The following is a 17463-nucleotide window of genomic DNA, read 5'->3' as shown; positions in this document are numbered from 1 at the left end:
GAATGAGGAATCTGGGGTGCAGAAGGGTGCTCTGGGCTGGGACAGAGGGGTTTGGAGGGTGGGAGGGGGATCAGGGCCAGGGAAGGGGAGGTGGGGCATGGGAGAGGGTCAGGGGTGCAGGCTCTGGACAGTGCTTAGCTCAGGCAGCTCCTGGAAGTAGTGACATGTCCCCCTTCCAGCTCCTATGCGTAGGCATGGCCAGGTGGCTCTACGCGCTGTCCTGTTCGCAGGTGCTGCCCCCACAGCTCCCATTGGCCATGGTTCCCAGCTAATGGGAGCTGCAGAGCCGGCATTTGGGGTGGGGGCAGCGTGCAGAACCACCAGGCTGCCCCTACACGTAAGAGCTGGAGGGGGAACATGTTGCTGTTTCCAGGAGCTGCGCAGAGCCACAGTAGACAGGGAGCCTGCCTTACCCCACTGCGCCGCTGACCGGACTTTTAACAGACTGGTCAGCGTTGCTGACTTGAGCCGCCAGTGTCCCTTTTTGACTGGGCGTTCTGGACAAAAACCAGACACCTGGCAACCCTAACCGTTTTCCTCACTCCTCAGCTGATCTCACAGGCTTGAATGTCTAACAAAGAGGAAACCACATGGGCAACAGGGGAAGGAACTTCAGGCCCAGAGATCCTCCAAAGTACCTAGGTGCCTAAGTATCCTGGAGGATCTGGGTCTTAGTTACTATGTGAAAAAATATTTTACTCCAAAAAAAATGTGTGTTGTCATTTTCTTGGCAGACTGGGCTGAACGCCACATGGAGCATACGGAGCCCCAGTGAGCCTGCATACCTCCCATTAATGTTAATTTGTTCTGGACTGGCACAGAGAGGGGACCACACACCCATAAGTTCCACATCCTACCTCTAGTCAACCTTTGAGTGCCCCAGGAGGAAAGCTACTGCACTTACTTGAAAGATATTGGAGAAGTCTCTGAGGTTGAAAATATAATGGAATTTGATAGCTGTTGGCAGGAAAGTAGTAGCTACTTTCTGGTGCAGGCCCAGTGCCAGGTGTATCAGCTGCTGAGAGGATTTCTGCACAGGCCCAGAAAAATTCCCCCGTTTCAGATGCTGAGTTAGAATGACACTGTAGATGGTGGACAAAGCTTCCGATCCAGGGAAGGAGAGAGCAAACACACTGAAGTGGCGCTGAGGGAGGGAAGGAAAACAAAGAAAGGTTTCAGACTGGGTTGGCCTCCTTTCTTGCTGAATGGGAGTTTGGGCTCATTGAGCTGATCAGAAAGCAATCAGTTTTCCTACTGTGATTTCTCATCCCAATAGCTCAAGCTGATGAGCCACTTCTGAGGCATCCGCTCCCAAAGTGTGGAATTGTCAATTGCATTTCATGGTCATTATGTTACAGTTTTTAAGTCAAAATGGCAAATAAACAAGCTCAGATAAGAGAACACTTTTCACAAGTTAAATAGGAGAACATAAGAACGGCCATACTGGGTCAGAGCAATGGTCCATCTAGCCCAGTATCCTCTCTTCCTACAGTGATCAGTGCCAGATATTTCAGAGGGAATGACAAGAACAGGGAGATTATTGTGTGATTCACCCCATGCTGTCCAGTCCCAGCTTCTGGGAGTCAGAGGCTTAGGGACACCCAGATCATGGGGTTATATCCCTGGCCATTTTGAATAATAGCCATTGATAGATTTATCCTCCATAAACTTATCTAATTCTGATGTGAACCCCATTACATTTCTGGGCTTCACAACACTTCCTGGCAATGAGTTCCACAGGTTGACTATGCATTGTGTGAAGAAGTACTTCCTTAAATTTGTTTTAAACCTGCTGCCTATTAAACGAAGCAATTGCCAGACTGGTTCAGAGCTGAGATCCAGCTAGTGCACTACCCTCTCTCTGACATTGGCCAGAACCAGATGCTTTGGACGATGGAACAAGCAACCTGGCACAAAGCAGATGTGGTATCATCTGCCTCCTATGTTAGGTCTCCTCCTAATCCCTGACAGTCAGTGGCTGTCTTAAGCCCTGAAGCATGAGGTTTAATATCTTTTCCAAATTCATGTTAGCATTAGCTATTATAATTCTGGATCATCTTCTTTCCTATTTTCATTGTATTTCATCTCTTTGGCAAAGGAAAATGCAGTTAGTCGCATGAGGATTTTTACAACCCAAACCAGAGAAAGTGAGTAACTACATTCCCGGGATAACACTAGATAAATAAAAGCAAACTCAATCTGCATTACCGTGAAGGCTGTTGGCTGGCTGGCAAAAGTGAGAGTCCATCTCAAACTGTGAGCAGTAATGTGTTAGGAAATATGGTGGGAAAGGGGCCAAAAATGAGGACTAAGGGACAGTTCTGCTTTCTGTTCCACCAGTGTAAATTAGAGTAACTCCATTGATTTAAATGAATTTACATTGATGTAAGTGATAGCAGAATTTGGTCACATTTCTTGAGGCTGGAGTATTAACTACAGCGTCATGGCCATAATCTGCCCCTCTATGTTATTCTTTTAAAGACCATTCTGATAATATTCTAACTCCTCCAGTGATTTAATAGATTAGCAGCGTGTCGATTAATTGACCCTACCTGAAGCCGTGGGTTGATGGTGAAACTCCCTGCAGTGGGGTTCATACATGACACATACTGCACATTCATGATCTCCTTCAGGGACAGTTTGTTTCTGTCGTACCTGTGGCAAACAAAACAACGCAATAATTGCAGCCTATTAGCAACAGACTTGTAGCAGCACATCCTCCCGTCAGGGCCAGGTCTGGAGCAGTGGTAACACACTTGTGTAACCCAGATGACTTCAGTTCATGCACCAAGACCCAGAATCTTTGCTCTTTGGGACAAGACCATGCCTTCCTGTGTGTCTGTACAGGGACTAGCTCAACGGGGTCCTGATTTCAGTTGACGGCTTTTAGGCACAACAAGTACTATTGTTATTATCCCTCAGTATCACATCATGGGGATTTTTTTTTAAACAAACAGTCTTCACAACATACAAGATCTTTAAGCATAAAAAGTGGAAAGTTATTGTCTAAAATTTATGCCCATGAGTTACCAATAAATCCTAACCATGAACCAACTCTAAGATTGAATAGTCAGGATTTTTGTTAAACTCTGCAGAATTCCTGTACTTTAGATGCTCAAATGCACTCATTTTCCTTTGAGTTTCCTTAAAATTCTTGCAGTGCCCAACAGCGCTGTCCTCTGGAGGCACTGATCATGATGTCTTGCAATCTAACGTGTTCTGGAGCTGCCCATTATTACCCTTACCGATTGTTCCAAGTGGTCACTGAGATTGTATTTGTTGTAGCTTTTCATTGTTTTCCTCTTCATGGCAGAGTTCTTCATACTTCACCATCTTCTCTTCTTGTTTCTTTTTTATCTTTCTGTCTGCTGGGATGGCAATAGGAATTAACAGGGTCTTGTTTGTCTTCTTTTCTACTACAACTCTGTCCAGCCTGTTTGCCTGCACCATTCGGTCTGTGACAACTACCAGATCCCATAAAATCTGAGCCTCTGCATTCTCTGGAGCACTTTCAAATTGGTGGTCATAATACCACATGGCTCTTTTACATCAATACTTGCCACAGTGGCTCTAATGAAGACACTTGGTGATTTCATCGTGTCTATCCTGTATTCTCTCCCAGCCAGGCTCCTGGAAGTGCTCAATATATGCTCCACCACCTCTTCCTTTTCAAAACACACACACTGCAGTTCGGGGAGCAGTTCTGTCAGTCAATTTTGTTTCAAACATAGTTAAGTCTTAACAACTGTTCTTGTGCACTCACACTGAGGCTCTTGGTCTCTCTTTTCAGGTATCCTCCTACAAGACATGAATCTGTTAATCTTTGATCACTAATGGGTTCGAGCTCTTCACCGCTGTCTGTGCATTGATTTCTGTGTAAATCTTTCCAAGTCTTTCTTTGGCAGTTTGCTTTCTCCTTTCCTTTATGCTTTCTTGGGCTGGGATGCACTCTGCCTTAGCTTGTTATCGCAACTAGATAATCTTTTACTCTGGCTGACTTCTTACATAGTTTGAGATTATATTCTTCATTGTCAATTGCTACCTCTACCTATAGCACACCTTTTGCTCCATTGCATCGTTGGATGTACATCCTGTCCATGTCTTGATATAGATTCATTATTCTGTGTATCACCAGGAGGTTTCTTGTTTGGACATCAATTTTTTGCTTCTCCTCTTGACTCCACTTGATCACGCCGGCAGTTAACTGGTTAGTCAACTGACTATAGCTTCACCAAACTTTCCTACACACGTCATCGTTCTCTGCATCTCCTTTTGTGACAGTCCATATAATTCCAGATCATTCATGTAAAACAAATGGTTAACTGGTTGTTGCTCTTTGCTGATTTAATAACCGCAATTTAGCTCACGGAGAATTCATGTCAGTGGGGGCATCAATACCATGGACAGCACTGGTGATAAGTGCTTGCAAGATTCCTCTTTTAATCTGGATGCCATCAATGAGAGTCCCTTCCTGGCTGAGCTAAGTGTTCAAGTTAGCTGTAGATTGGGGCACAAAGGAAATGAACTTTGGATGAACCTATTGCATTTTCAGTGTCTCAATGATCCACGAATATGGGACCCTGTCATGTGCTTTTTGATCATATATCCACATCATCTCTCAATTTTTCTTTTTCTGTTTTGCATCTTCTATGATCCTCCTGTTCACCCTGAGGCAGTCTTTATTCCCTTTCATGTCACTGTGAAGCCAAATTGTTACTACTAAGCACTAACTAAAGACTGCAAGCTACCCCTCTCCACATATAGAGATGGGAAGGGAATTGTGCCTTATGTAATTGTTTCAGCTTCCTGACTGGGAACGTGGAGGGAATCTGACACATATGCATGTATAGGTGACGGTGCTGTATCTGAGTGCATCAGTGATAGTCTTGCAGTTGTGCACGTCCATCTAGCCCCTGGGTAGCACACCACAGTGCCAGGGCTGGAGTATTGGATGTATGTGTCTGAGGAGCATGCACACAACAGAGTAAGTGTGCTATACACTCACCAGCCCTAGAGTATCTTCTATGAATAAGGGCAATGCAGTTCAGCTTCCAAACACAATTGCACGGATTTGACACCAGGTCCTCCCTTGGCAAGTAATTTTTCCTCTTTAAGAAACCATTTTCCAACACTGAGTCTAGGCACATGAATCTAGGGCTTATCTGCAACTATTTCAATATGAACTAGCAAGGAATCATTAAAACTACACAAACAAATGAACTATGAGCACCTATGAACAGGAGACAACAGGGAACTCTACAGATTTTTGGACACCAAAACAATTCACAGTTAATATGGACACACTAAATGTTGTTAGTGACTCCGCTTCTGATAATATTAAACTCAACAAGAGCATGTGGGAATAAGTGTCCAGTGCTGCGGTAGCTCACAATAGAGACAGAGCTGAGGCCCATCTCCAGTTCCAAGTAAGGCACATAACGGTTCAGACATAAACTGACTGTGGTTAGGCCATGGGTGTGTTGAAGCCACTGCCTCTCACATCAACCAATATTGTCTCATTGTTTCCTTGTACTCTCCTGCCGGTCTATAGCCATCTGTTGTCTCTTGTAAGCTCTTTGAGGCAGAGACTTGTTCTGTGTCTGCACAGCACCTAGCACAATCGGGCCATGGTCCCAGGCTGGGCCTCATAGGTAATTATTATAATAATAATAATTATAGAGAGAGGTAGAACCCACACAGTCCAGATCTGGATACACATTGCCCCAAGGCACAGGGGGGTTCGGAACCATTCTCTACTTTTCATCCACAGTTTCTATGAAACCTTGATAAAAGACAAAAACACCCTGTCACCTGTGGGTGAACACTTTCCACACAGCGATCACTCTATATCTGACCTATCAGTCCTCACCCTCAAAGGAAACCTGCACAACACTTTCAAAAGATGAGCCTGGGAGCTTAAATTCATAACTTTGCTAGACACTAACAATCATGGACTGAACAGAGACACTGGATTTATGGCTTATTACAACTATCTGTAACCCACTAACAACCCTGGATGCTTCCCCCAGCCGCCCGCCCTCCACTCCTTTCCTCCCCCTAACTGGAGAGGTGTTAACGGGCCACTTTACCTTGAATGGTTCCTTGAAATGTGTTAACTACTTATGCTAAACAATCTGTTCCACTTCCTATTTAGCTGTGATGCTGTGAGTTAATTTCCCAGACCTGAAGAAGAGCTTTGTGTTACCTCAGGCTGTGGCTACACTTAGCACTTCAAAGCGCTGCCGTGGTAGCGCTTTGAAGCGCTAAGTGTAGTCAAAGCGCCAGCACTGGGAGAGAGCTCTCCCAGCGCTGTCCGTACTCCACCTCCCTGTGGGGAATAACGGACAGCGCTGGGAGCCGCGCTCCCAGCGCTGGGGCTTTGACCACACTGGCGCTTTGCAGCGCTGGAGAGGGTGTGTTTTCACACCCTGCTGCAGCGCTGCAAATTTGTAAGTGTAGCCAAGCCCTCAGAAGAAGAAGTGGGTCCAATAATAGATATTACCTCACACTTCTTATGTCTCTAATATCATGAGACCAAGATGGCTACAGCAATACTGCATGCTTAGTGCCAGATTAACAGCATGAATAGCACGGTGCAGGGGAAGGCACCTACCAGTGGCCATAGTCCATGTGTTGTCTGATCAGTGTGTGGGGCTGCACTGTTCCATATGTGTCCACTTCAGGCATGTTCATATCGTCAATGAAGTAAATGAGTTTCTTGGTGCCAGGTGGGCCATAATTTCTACCAGCCTTTTTATCCAGAGGCTTCTCAAGTACAGCTGTATGGGAACAAAGGCGGATCATTACAAACATTAGGCTGCATTCACAGAGGATGTAAATAGTGGTATGAACAGTACGATTGGTGCACGCCAGTCATCAGACATGTACACGGACAAACCCCAGAGCAGGAAGGGGTTAATGGTCTGTGTTAGAGGGGAGGGCTGTAGTGAGTTCTACTTGCAACATCAAGCCTGCAGGGGATAAAGAGGAAGGAAGCAGGTTTTAGAGGTGGGTTTTCCTGACAGACGTATCTTGGGTCTGAGGCAAAAGAAGTAGGAGTTAGACGGAGCAGCCCAGAACTAGGACCTCAAAGTGTAGCCAAGCTTAGGAAATGTGTGGACTGGCCATCATGTTACCTGAGTGTCTGTCACCTCATCTCATAAACACATTGTTTGTTAATTAAGTCAAACCCCAGGATGGGGGTGATTTTTGACCCCACACAGGATATGTGGATTTGTCTTGTCTCAGAACAGGTAGAAAAAAGTGTCCCTCACTATTGCCTGCATTAGGGGAGCTAGTAATTTGCCTTGTCTGAAGAGGAATTGCTGATCTTCATTAGAGGAAGGCTGAGGCACTCTCCACTGGCTTCCACCAGCTAGGAGAGGCAGAGGTGGTGGCCAGATGTCTTTCAAAACCTCCAAGGCTTCACGTTGTGTGACCAGGCCAAATTCCAGCAAGAGCTGGCAAATGGGGAAATGTTTCTGTCTTCTGGCTGGGGAAGACCATTTCTTATCAGTTGTTTTGGGTCCTGTGAAGGAGGACAGAGCTTTTTGCCATGAGCCTAGGAGGTGGTGAAGGGTTTGGGTTTTTTCTGTGCTTGTTTGTTTTTCCTGTAAAGCACCATGCAAATGTATAGTTCTATACAAATATTTAATTAAAAAATCACAGCCATATTGTCCAACAAAGGATCCTGCGTTGTCCTAAGTTATCATTTTGTTGAACGCCAATGTGAGCCAAACTTTATTGCACTCAACTGGTGCAAAACCAACCAGACAAAGCCATATTCTATACCCCTTCCCCCCCCCCCCTTGTACGTTATTTTGGGAATGCTTTCTGTCTCAAGGTGTACTATTTTTCAGTACATGCCAACTAAATTTGTTAGTTGTTAGTCTATAAGGTGCCACAGGATTCTTTGCTGCTTTAACTACATTTATACAGTTTTTAGTCTTCAGTGGACTTACAGCAGTGCTATAAAAACATCACAATAAATAGCAATTATTTATAATTACAGAGGATTGGACAAAATAAAGGACACTGGGTATTTTAAAATAGCCATTTGTTAGAATATACATTTAATACATGCATTATCACGTGGAAAAAGTTATTAACTGACTTTTTTTCAGAATACCAATTATTGGTTTATATGTTTAAAAATGCCTTTTCTTCACTGCACTTCAAATGCCTTTTCTTCACCATTGCTCAGAATCCAAAGGATTTCTCATCTTTTGGACAGCTTGCTGCAAAAAAACATTTAAAACTCTAGGAAAAAAATGATGAACCTCCTTTCAGTGAAGTAGCTTCCCACCAACCCCCCTCCACAAAACCACAATATCTGAGGTTTCTGGTAGCAAGTTAAATTAAGTGTTTCAACTAAGCATTTACTTTACATTTAATTAGTGTTTAATTAACATATAAAATCAGCCATTCTTGAGGTTTAACAAATATTTAAGAGATATATCAAATTGAAATGCAATTACTGGGAATCAAATGACAAGTCTGGGAAAATAGCCTTTTAATTTGAAACAATATCTCATAATACTAGTAAAAGGGGATGTTTCGATATCTTTGAAATCCTGACCTATTCAAATTAGTGTCTGAAATAAACATTCACAGTAAATGAGATTTATAGAGAGTTCTTTGTGTTTTCCAGTGGCTGTCCGTCAAAGAAAGCCAGGTTGCATGCAACCCTCTAAGGGCAAATTTATACTGTGCAGAGAGCCTGCACAAGGCCTATACGCTACTTAAAATGCTTATGGTTCAGAAGGGGAACTAAGTGGCCTTGTGTAGGATTTCTCACAGTTTACAAGCATTAAACTCCGTACATAATGGCATCAGAAAGCTCACGGGGCTCTATGGCCAGTCAAGCTAGTACAAGAGACTGAGCTAAAAACTTTGGGATGCAATGTCAGCCTTCCCCATAGTGTACCTGTTAGGAGTGCTAGTGATAATATAGGATTCAGGCCTCTATTTTTGCCTGAGACAGAATTCTATGTCGTTTGCCCGTTTGATTCTTGATACACTTATATTCTTACTAATATTTGTGAACTGAGGACAAAGACACTGTGTATGTTGCTTCTGCCTAGCCAGACGGGTTTGTTAGTATAATGGGAACAGCTAAGAACAGTTAAAGTGTTACTGGGCATGGTGGGAGTATAATATACACGTGCACACTTTAAGACTGCCTCAACTCCTATCTCAAGGCAAGGTCAAGCAACCTATCAGGAGGGGCAATGGGGGACTGTGGGGAAGGTATAAAACACTAAAAAGCCAAAGAAATGTGTGTCCCTGACCGTAGCACAACCTCACTCCTTACCCCTCCCATGGGATACAAAAGAGATGGGATGAAGACCCCAGAGTCACAACCCCCCCAGAACAGAACATGACCATAAGTTGTAAGGGGTGGGACTGAGGGCATGCATTTCACATATAATTATGCCTGCTAAGAAGGGGGGAGAATGGGACACTGGGAAACAAGGCTCTGCGGCATCAGAGTTGTGGACATGCTTGCTTGTCCACAACTCTGTGGACAAGCAAGCATTGTGTTGCCTGCACTTCAGACTTCTGGTCTTCTGCTTTTTGCCTGTGTGACAAGAACCAGGGGAGAGGGTGAAGGGAAATCCCTCTAACATACCCTCTCCAGTGTGGAGTCACTGCCTCCACCCAGCATGATTTGCATTACTAATCCTTATTACTTTAGTCTCTCATTGGCAGATGTCTAGCACAAAGCTCTTCTTTGCCCAGTCAGTCCTTTAGGGAAGAACATTATGATGGTAGCTCACTGTCGTAGAGCAGAACTGCACAAAGCCACTAAAGGAAAGGACCTCTCCTTCCATTAGTCTGGGCACAACACTGCAGCCCACCAATGGGCCACCAAATTACAGGAAGAGAATGAGTGAGTGGGAGGGAGAATGGGAGTGAAAAGTGTGGGATAGAATGGGGAGAGAGGGGCGAGGGAACAAGCAAAGGTTGAAGTGAGGAGAAAAAAGAAGAAAGGGAAATAGACTAAAAAAAAAACCAGGCGGATTGGAGGAGAGATGAAGATGAGCCCAAAGTGCAGAATCTGTAGTTCCAAGGCTTGCCGGTTGAGGTTGTCAGGCTAGGCCTCAGATGCACACCCACAACTGGCTGCTGGCTCGGTATACAATTTCCTATACATTTACATTCATATAAGAGCTCTAAAAATCATTGACTGCAAATTGGGGGCATGAAGCTGAGTGGGCAGGAGAATCAGCATGTCTCTCTTCAGATAGTTAGGCATGTAAGAGTAGATCCTCTGCTGGTGGAAAATGTCATAGCTCCATTGTGGGCAGTTTCCATCAGCTGAGGGTCTACTCCATGGAGTTCCCAAAAACACTTGCTCTATTTCTTATAAATCCATGTTCTGAAGGATACTCGACTGTAAAAATGAAGGGTACTTGTAACCTAGGCTCTTGGAGATGGACTCTGCATAGTCCCACTCTTGGGATATGTGCCAACTGGTGCCGATGAACAGTGCGGCCTTTTACTAGTAGTGCCTCCTGAAGTGCTTACGCCCCCCCCCCCGCCCCTCCTCTCAGTGGTACCACAAGCGGAGTCCGCGCAATGACCTGGAATGGTGCTAAGATGGACTGTGCCAGGACCAGGACCTGCTGCGTGACGGTGATCGACGCCGCGAAAGGGAGTGCTGACGACACCTGGAGTGGTGCTGTGAATCAGACTGGCACTGTGAGTGGAACCAGTGCCACAAGTCTGATCACCACAAGTGTGATCGGCCCTGAGACTCCAAGTGGCGCTGGGACTCCAAGTGGTGTCTTGTCCCTGACGGCACCAAGGGGCAGAGCATTGCAGGCTTTCCGCGGGACAGTGCCGCATGCTGTGGCATCAGGGGCTTTGCACAAAGGGCTGGGGACCATGATGCCGTCATGTCTATGAGGTCTCTCGCGGCCTCAAATGTGTCTGGGTTGGAAGGCAGTTGTGCCTCCTCCACCACCTGTCGCAGTGATCCAATTGCACCGGACTCAAAAGCCCTCCTTTGAGGACCGAAGTCGACGGTGCTGGCTCTGCAGTTTTCAGCACTGGGGCTCCTCCCTGGGTTTTACAGCTCCTCTCATTGGCTGGTTCCGAGGGGTTGGGTCCCAAATTTGGGGAACCACTCCTCCTTTGTGTCTGGTGCTGCTTCTGACCTGAGGAATGGAACTGGTGCTAAGTCATCTCTGACAGTTTCAGCACCGGAGCTGCTGCCGGGGTACTACACACTGATACACTTGGTGTTGGGTCCTGCTACTCCGATGCTGGCTGTGGTCTAAGTGCTGCCTCCATGAGTAGCTACTTCCGTCTAAATTCCCGCTCCTTCTTCATTCTCGGGCAAAACCCTTTGCAAATCCTGAACTTATCTGCCTGATGTGTTTCACCCAGACACTTCAAGCAAGAGCCGCGGGGGTCTCTCATTGGCATAGACTTGTTGACTTACAGAGTTTGAACCCCTGGGACTTAGGCATGCCCTGAGTTCCCAGGGAGAGAGCGGTCGGGTTGAAGGGGAACTCCCCACTCCCGACAGCGAATTAATAACACTGTACTAACTAATAACTAACTTTAACTAAGGAAAACAAACACTAAATATATAGAACTAGGGAAATGTGGAGAGCCTGCTGAGCAAGAAGCCACAGTTCCACCAATGGTCACGGGCGGTAAGAAGGAACTGAGGAGGCACCAGGTTGGCAGGGTCATATATAGAGCACTGTCATAAACAGACAGTTAAGGGTTAATGCCTCTTTTACCTGTAAAGGGTTAAGAAGTTCACCTAGCCTAGATGACACCTGACCAGAGGAACCAATGAGGGGGACAAGATTTTTCAAGAGGAAGGAGGGAAGTTTTCCTTTGTCTCAAAGTTTCTTAAGTTTTGTTCTGGAAAGGAAAGATCCAGGAATCAGCCTCCTATCAGAGTAGGTTTATGTTTATGTTTATTTGTTTTTGTAACTTGTCTTGTGCATTAAAAAGGATAATCAAATTGGGTATTCTTTTGTGTAACTAACATTTTGCCCAGGGGAACATCCTCTGTGTTTTTTAATCTGTTATCTGTGAGATCAGCTTGTATGCTATCTTCCAGAGGTTTTTCTTTTACCTTTCTTTTCTTTAATTAAAAGCCTTCTTTTTAAGAACCCGATTGATTTATTCTTGTTTTAAGATCCAAGGGGATTGGATCTGGACTCACCAGGGATTGGTGTGGGGAAAGTTGGGGGGAATGATTAATTCCTCCTTGTTTTAAGATCCAAGGGTTTGGATCGGTGTTCACCAGAGAATTGGTGGAGGAGTCTCTCAAGGCTACCCGGGGAAGGGTTATAGTACTTGGGAGGGAGAGATATTCTGGGGAGAAGATAGAGAGAGTTTCCCAAATGACTCATTAACAATTTGGGTGGTGGCAGCAACCAGATCTAAGCTGGTAATTAAGCTTAGGAGTTCTCATGCAGGTCCCCATATCTGTACCCTAAAGTTCAGAGTCGGGGTGAAACCTATGACAAGCACTATGGAGGTGCCACTCCAGGGGGCTCCACAGCCAACCCGATGGATGCTGCTGGGGAAAAACTTTCCAACTACTGTGCACGTGGTGCACACACACCTAATTGGAATCAATATGAGCAATCACTCGAAGAAGAACTACTTTATGAAAATAAAGGGTCAGTCATTAAGGCTTGAAGTTCACTAACCCGCCTGGCTGATATTATTGCTATAATAAATGCAGTTTGAACTGAAAGATGAACTAGAGAATAAGATGATAAAGGTCCAAAGAGTGCAGACATAAGCTGTGTTAGCACTAAATTAAAATTCCATAGGGGAACAGACTCTCTCACAGGGGGATAAATATTCAGTAAATCTCTCAGAAACCTGTTAATATCATGCAAGAACATAGATTTACCACATATTGGTATATCATAGAATCATAGAATTCAAGATCAGAAGGGACCATTATGATCATCTAGTCTGATCTCCTGCAAGATGCAGGCCACATAAGCCGATCCACCCACTCCTGAACTAATTCTCTCCCTTGACTCTGCTGTTGAATGCTCCAAATCATGATTTAAAGACTTCAAGTAGCAGATAATCCACCAGCAAGCGACCCCTGCCCCATGCTTCGGAGGAAGGCAAAAAACCTCCAGGGCCACTGCCAATCTACCCTGGAGGAAAATTCCTTCCCGACCCCAAATATGGCGATCAGCTGAACCCCGAGCATGTGGGCAAGACTCTCCAGCCCAGAGAGTCTGGAAAAGGCTAACAATATCCCAACATTGACCCTTTGTACTAATTACCAGTGTGGCACGTTATTGACCTATTGACTAAACCCGTTCTCCTATCATACCATCCCCTCCATAAACTTATCCAGCTTAATCTTAAAGTCATGGAGGTCCTTCGCCCCCACTGTTTCCCTCGGTAGGCTGTTCCAGAATTGCACTCCTCTGATGGTTAGAAACCTTCGTCTAATTTCAAGCCTAAATTTCCTGACTGACAATTTATATCCGTTTGTCCTCGTGTCCACATTAGCACTGAGCTGAAATAATTCCTCTCCTTCCCTGGTATTTATCCCTCTGATATATTTAAAGAGTGCAATCATATCTCCTCTTATCCTTCTTTTGGTTAAGGAAAACAAACCGAGCTCCTCAAGTCTCCTTTCATACGACAGGCTTTCCATTCCTCGGATCATTCTAGTGGCCCTTCTTTGTACCCGTTCCAGTTTGAATTCATCCTTCTTAAACATGGGAGACCAAAACTGCACACAATACTCCAAATGACGTCTCACCAATGCCTTATATAACGGGACTAGCACCTCCTTATCTCTACTAGAAATACCTCGCCTAATGCATCCCAAGACCACATTAGCTTTTTTTACGGCCACATCACATTGCCTACTCATAGTCATCCTACGATCAACCAGGACTCCTAGGTCCTTCTCCTCCTCCGTTACTTCCAACTGGTGCGTCCCCAGCTTATAACTAAAATTCTTGTTAGTCATCCCTAAATGCATAACCTTACACTTCTCATTATTGAATTTCATCCTGTTACTAATACTCCAGTTTACAAGGTCATCCAAATCTCCCTGGAGGATATCCCGATCCTTTTCCGAATTGGCAATACCTCCCAACTTGGTGTCATCCGCAAACTTTATCAGCCCACTCCTACTTTTGGTTCCGAGGTCAGCGATAAATAGATTAAATAAAATCGGACCCAAAACCGAACCTTGAGGAACTCCACTGGTAACCCCCCTCCAACCCGACAGATCACCCTTCAATACGACCCTCTGCAGTCTCCCTTTTAACCAGCTCCTTATCCACCTCTGGATTTTCATTTCGATCCCCATCTTTTCCAATTTAACCAGTAATTCCTCATGCGGTACCGTATCAAACGCCTTACTGAAATCAAGATATATTAGATCCACCGCATTTCCCTTGTCTAAAAAATCTGTTACTTTCTCAAAGAAGGAGATCAGGTTGGTTTGGCACGATCTACCTTTCGTAAAACCATGCTGTAATTTGTCCCAGTTGCCATCGGCCTCAAGGTCCGTAACCACTCTCTCCTTTAAAAATTTTTCCATGACTTTGCATACTACAGATGTTAAACTAACAGGCCTGTAGTTACCTGGGTCACTTTTTTTCCCCTTCTTGAATATAGGAACTATATTAGCTAATCTCCAGTCAAACGGTACAACCCCCGAGTTTAGAGATTTATTAAAAATCATCGCTAACAGGCTTGCAATTTCACTCGCCAATTCCCTTAATATTCTAGGATGAAGATTATCCGGGCCCCCTGATTTACTTCCGTTAAGCTGTTCAAGTTTGGCTTCTACCTCAGATACCATAATGTCTACCCCCATATCTTCATTCCCGTCAGTCCCTCTACCACTATTCCTTAGCCCTTCATTAGCCTCATTAAAGACCGAGGCAAAATATTCGTTTAGATATTGTGCCATGCCAAGATTATCCCTAATCTCCACTCCGTTTAAAGTTTTAAGCGGTCCCACTTCTTCCTTCTTGGTTTTCTTCCTATTTATATGGCTAAAAAACCTTTTGCTATTGGTTTTAATCCCCTTCGCTAGGTCCATCTCCACCCGGCTCTTTGCCTTTCTCACTGCTTCCCTACACCCTCTGACCTCAATAAGGTAGGTTTCTTTGCTGATCCCTCCCATTTTCCAGTCCTTGTACGCTTTCTGTTTTTTCTTAATCACCCCTCTGAGACGCTTGCTCATCCAGCTCAGTCTAAAACTGCTACCTACGAACTGTTTTCCCTTTCTCGGGATACAGGCCTCTGACAGCTCCTGCAACTTCAACCTGAAGTAACCCCAGGCGTCTTCCGCCTTTAGATCCCTAAATATGTTAGTCCAATCTACTTCCCTAACTAGTCACCTTAATTTAGTAAAGTTAGCCCTTTTGAAATCGTAAACCTTAGTCACACATGCAATTTTGTTTATCCTTCCATTTATTTTGAAACGAATTAGCTCATGATCACTCGAGCCAAGGTTGTCCCCTACAACTATTTCCTCAACAAGGTCCTCGTTACTCACCAAAATCAGATCTAAAATGGCATCCCCCCTCATCGGTTCAGCAACTACTTGATGAAGGAATTCATCAGCTATCACGTCTAGGAAAAGCTGAGCCCTATTATTATTACTAGCATTTGTTTCCCAATCTATATCCGGGAAGTTAAAGTCTCCCATGATCATACAGTTCCTATTATTATTTACCTCCTTAAAAACATTAAAGAGCTCTCTATCCATATCCAGGCTAGATCCCGGCGGTCTATAGCACACCCCAATCACTATCCCAGGGGACGCTCTAGTAGTTTTCTTCCCCAATGTCACCATTGCCCAAACAGACTCCGTATTATCCATTGCATTGCTAGTTATTTCATTACATTTCACCTCATTATTGACATACAATGCTACTCCATACTTGTACTTCATACAATGCTATATGAAAAGCCGCAACTGCAGCTAAATGTACCCTAAGCGATGTAACAGATAAACTCATTTTATTCAGAAACAGCCAAACACTCTGGATTGAATAGGAGCTGACACAGGATCAATACCCTTATCAGCTACCCATAGTGAAAATCTTTTCCATTCAAAATCACATTTCCTAGTTGATTGTCTTCTAGCATTAAGTAAAACAACATACAGCTACAAAGAAAGATTTCTCTAATTCTGTCAGAGTCCTACTGCCTATGCTATCAGGTGCAGTGAAAGTGGATCTGGATGGTATGCTTTCCCTTGCTGCTGTGACAGAAGGTCCGGTGACACATTGGAAAGAAGCAGCAAGTCTGTGTACCATCGCTGTCTCGGCCAGCCTGGAGTGATAAGTATCATCCTGGCTGAGTCCTGTGTAACCTTCTTCACAAGCATCAACACTAAAGAGCTCCTGCTCCTGAACAAAAACAATGACACTTGGGTTTTATCTTGTGGCAAATTTCTATACGATATAAAATTTCATATATACTACATATGTGGAGTATCCCAAAGAGCAAATTTGTCCCAATTGTCTTGGATCACAAAACCTTTCAAGGACCCTTCATACATCTCGGAAGAGTCTCTGATTAATTGGGCCACTAACTGATTGAGAGGTTCTGCCACGTGCAGAGCTACTGGATAAATCTCGTGAATTATACACAAATCCCCAAAGGTTCACTGCCTCCTTGCAAAACTCTGAGGAATGGGCTCCTCCATGTTTGTTTACATAGTACATTGCTCTTATATTGTCTCTGGCAGCTTGAACCACAGATCCTTGCACCTGAGGGAGGAATGATCTCAGTGCCAAATGAATCGCTGTTAGCTCTAGAAGACTGATATAAAGGTGACGGTCTTGTAGATTCGAGAGACTTCTTGTTAAAAGTTGTTGAGGTGTGCACCTCAGCCCATTTTTAAGGCATCTATTCTAATGATCATGAAAGGAAAGGGATAGTTGAACTTTGCTCCCCTCCATATATGCTCCTGGTCCATTCACCATAAGATTGTTTTCTGGATTTTCTTGGGAATGGTATTAAGTTTGTGTCATGTACTGCAGGCCCAGGTTTCTTGCAAACAGTGTTGAAGAGGGTCTCCGCCTTTGTCCTATATAAGTTGTGATATACTTGGGTGATGCCATAAGACTCAGCAGAGAGAGGAAGAACTTTACGTTCTGAATGGTAGATTTCCTCTTCAGGAATTTCTCCTCCAGAAGTTCAGCTCTTGCCATTCTGGAGTCAAGATGTACTCCTATGAAAAGGATATTTTGTGAAGGCTTCAACAGAGATTTCTTTTCAGTGATCAAAAATCCCAACCTTTGGAACATAGAGCATCTGAACTGAGTGACACCCTTTGGTTCACCTTCAGAAGTTCCTTTTAGGAGCCAATCATCTAAATATCAGAGGGGTAGCCGTGTTAGTCTGGATCTGTAAAAGCAGCAAAGAGTCCTGTGGCACCTTATAGACTAACAGGCGTTTTGGAGCATGAGCTTTCGTGGG

General features: G+C 44.4%; 1 protein-coding gene across 8 annotated transcripts in view; it reads right to left on the bottom strand.

Annotated features, from left to right (window-relative positions):
- DNAH9 (dynein axonemal heavy chain 9) overlaps window positions 1–17463 on the bottom strand; it is a 370057-nt gene that overhangs the window by 223911 nt on the left and 128683 nt on the right. For all 8 annotated transcript variants that reach the window (XM_039501323.1, XM_039501326.1, XM_039501324.1 and 5 more), the window contains 3 exons: window positions 6614–6779; window positions 2553–2655; window positions 905–1144 (listed from right to left, as the gene is read on the bottom strand). In XM_039501323.1, the coding sequence (XP_039357257.1) occupies window positions 905–1144; window positions 2553–2655; window positions 6614–6779 (509 nt within the window). The remainder of the gene's footprint in view (window positions 1–904; window positions 1145–2552; window positions 2656–6613; window positions 6780–17463) is intronic.

This window comes from Mauremys reevesii, linkage group 15, assembly GCF_016161935.1.
Source record: "Mauremys reevesii isolate NIE-2019 linkage group 15, ASM1616193v1, whole genome shotgun sequence".
In the NCBI taxonomy this organism is placed as follows: Eukaryota; Metazoa; Chordata; order Testudines; family Geoemydidae; genus Mauremys; species Mauremys reevesii.
This window is presented reverse-complemented; position numbering and strand designations above follow the sequence as displayed.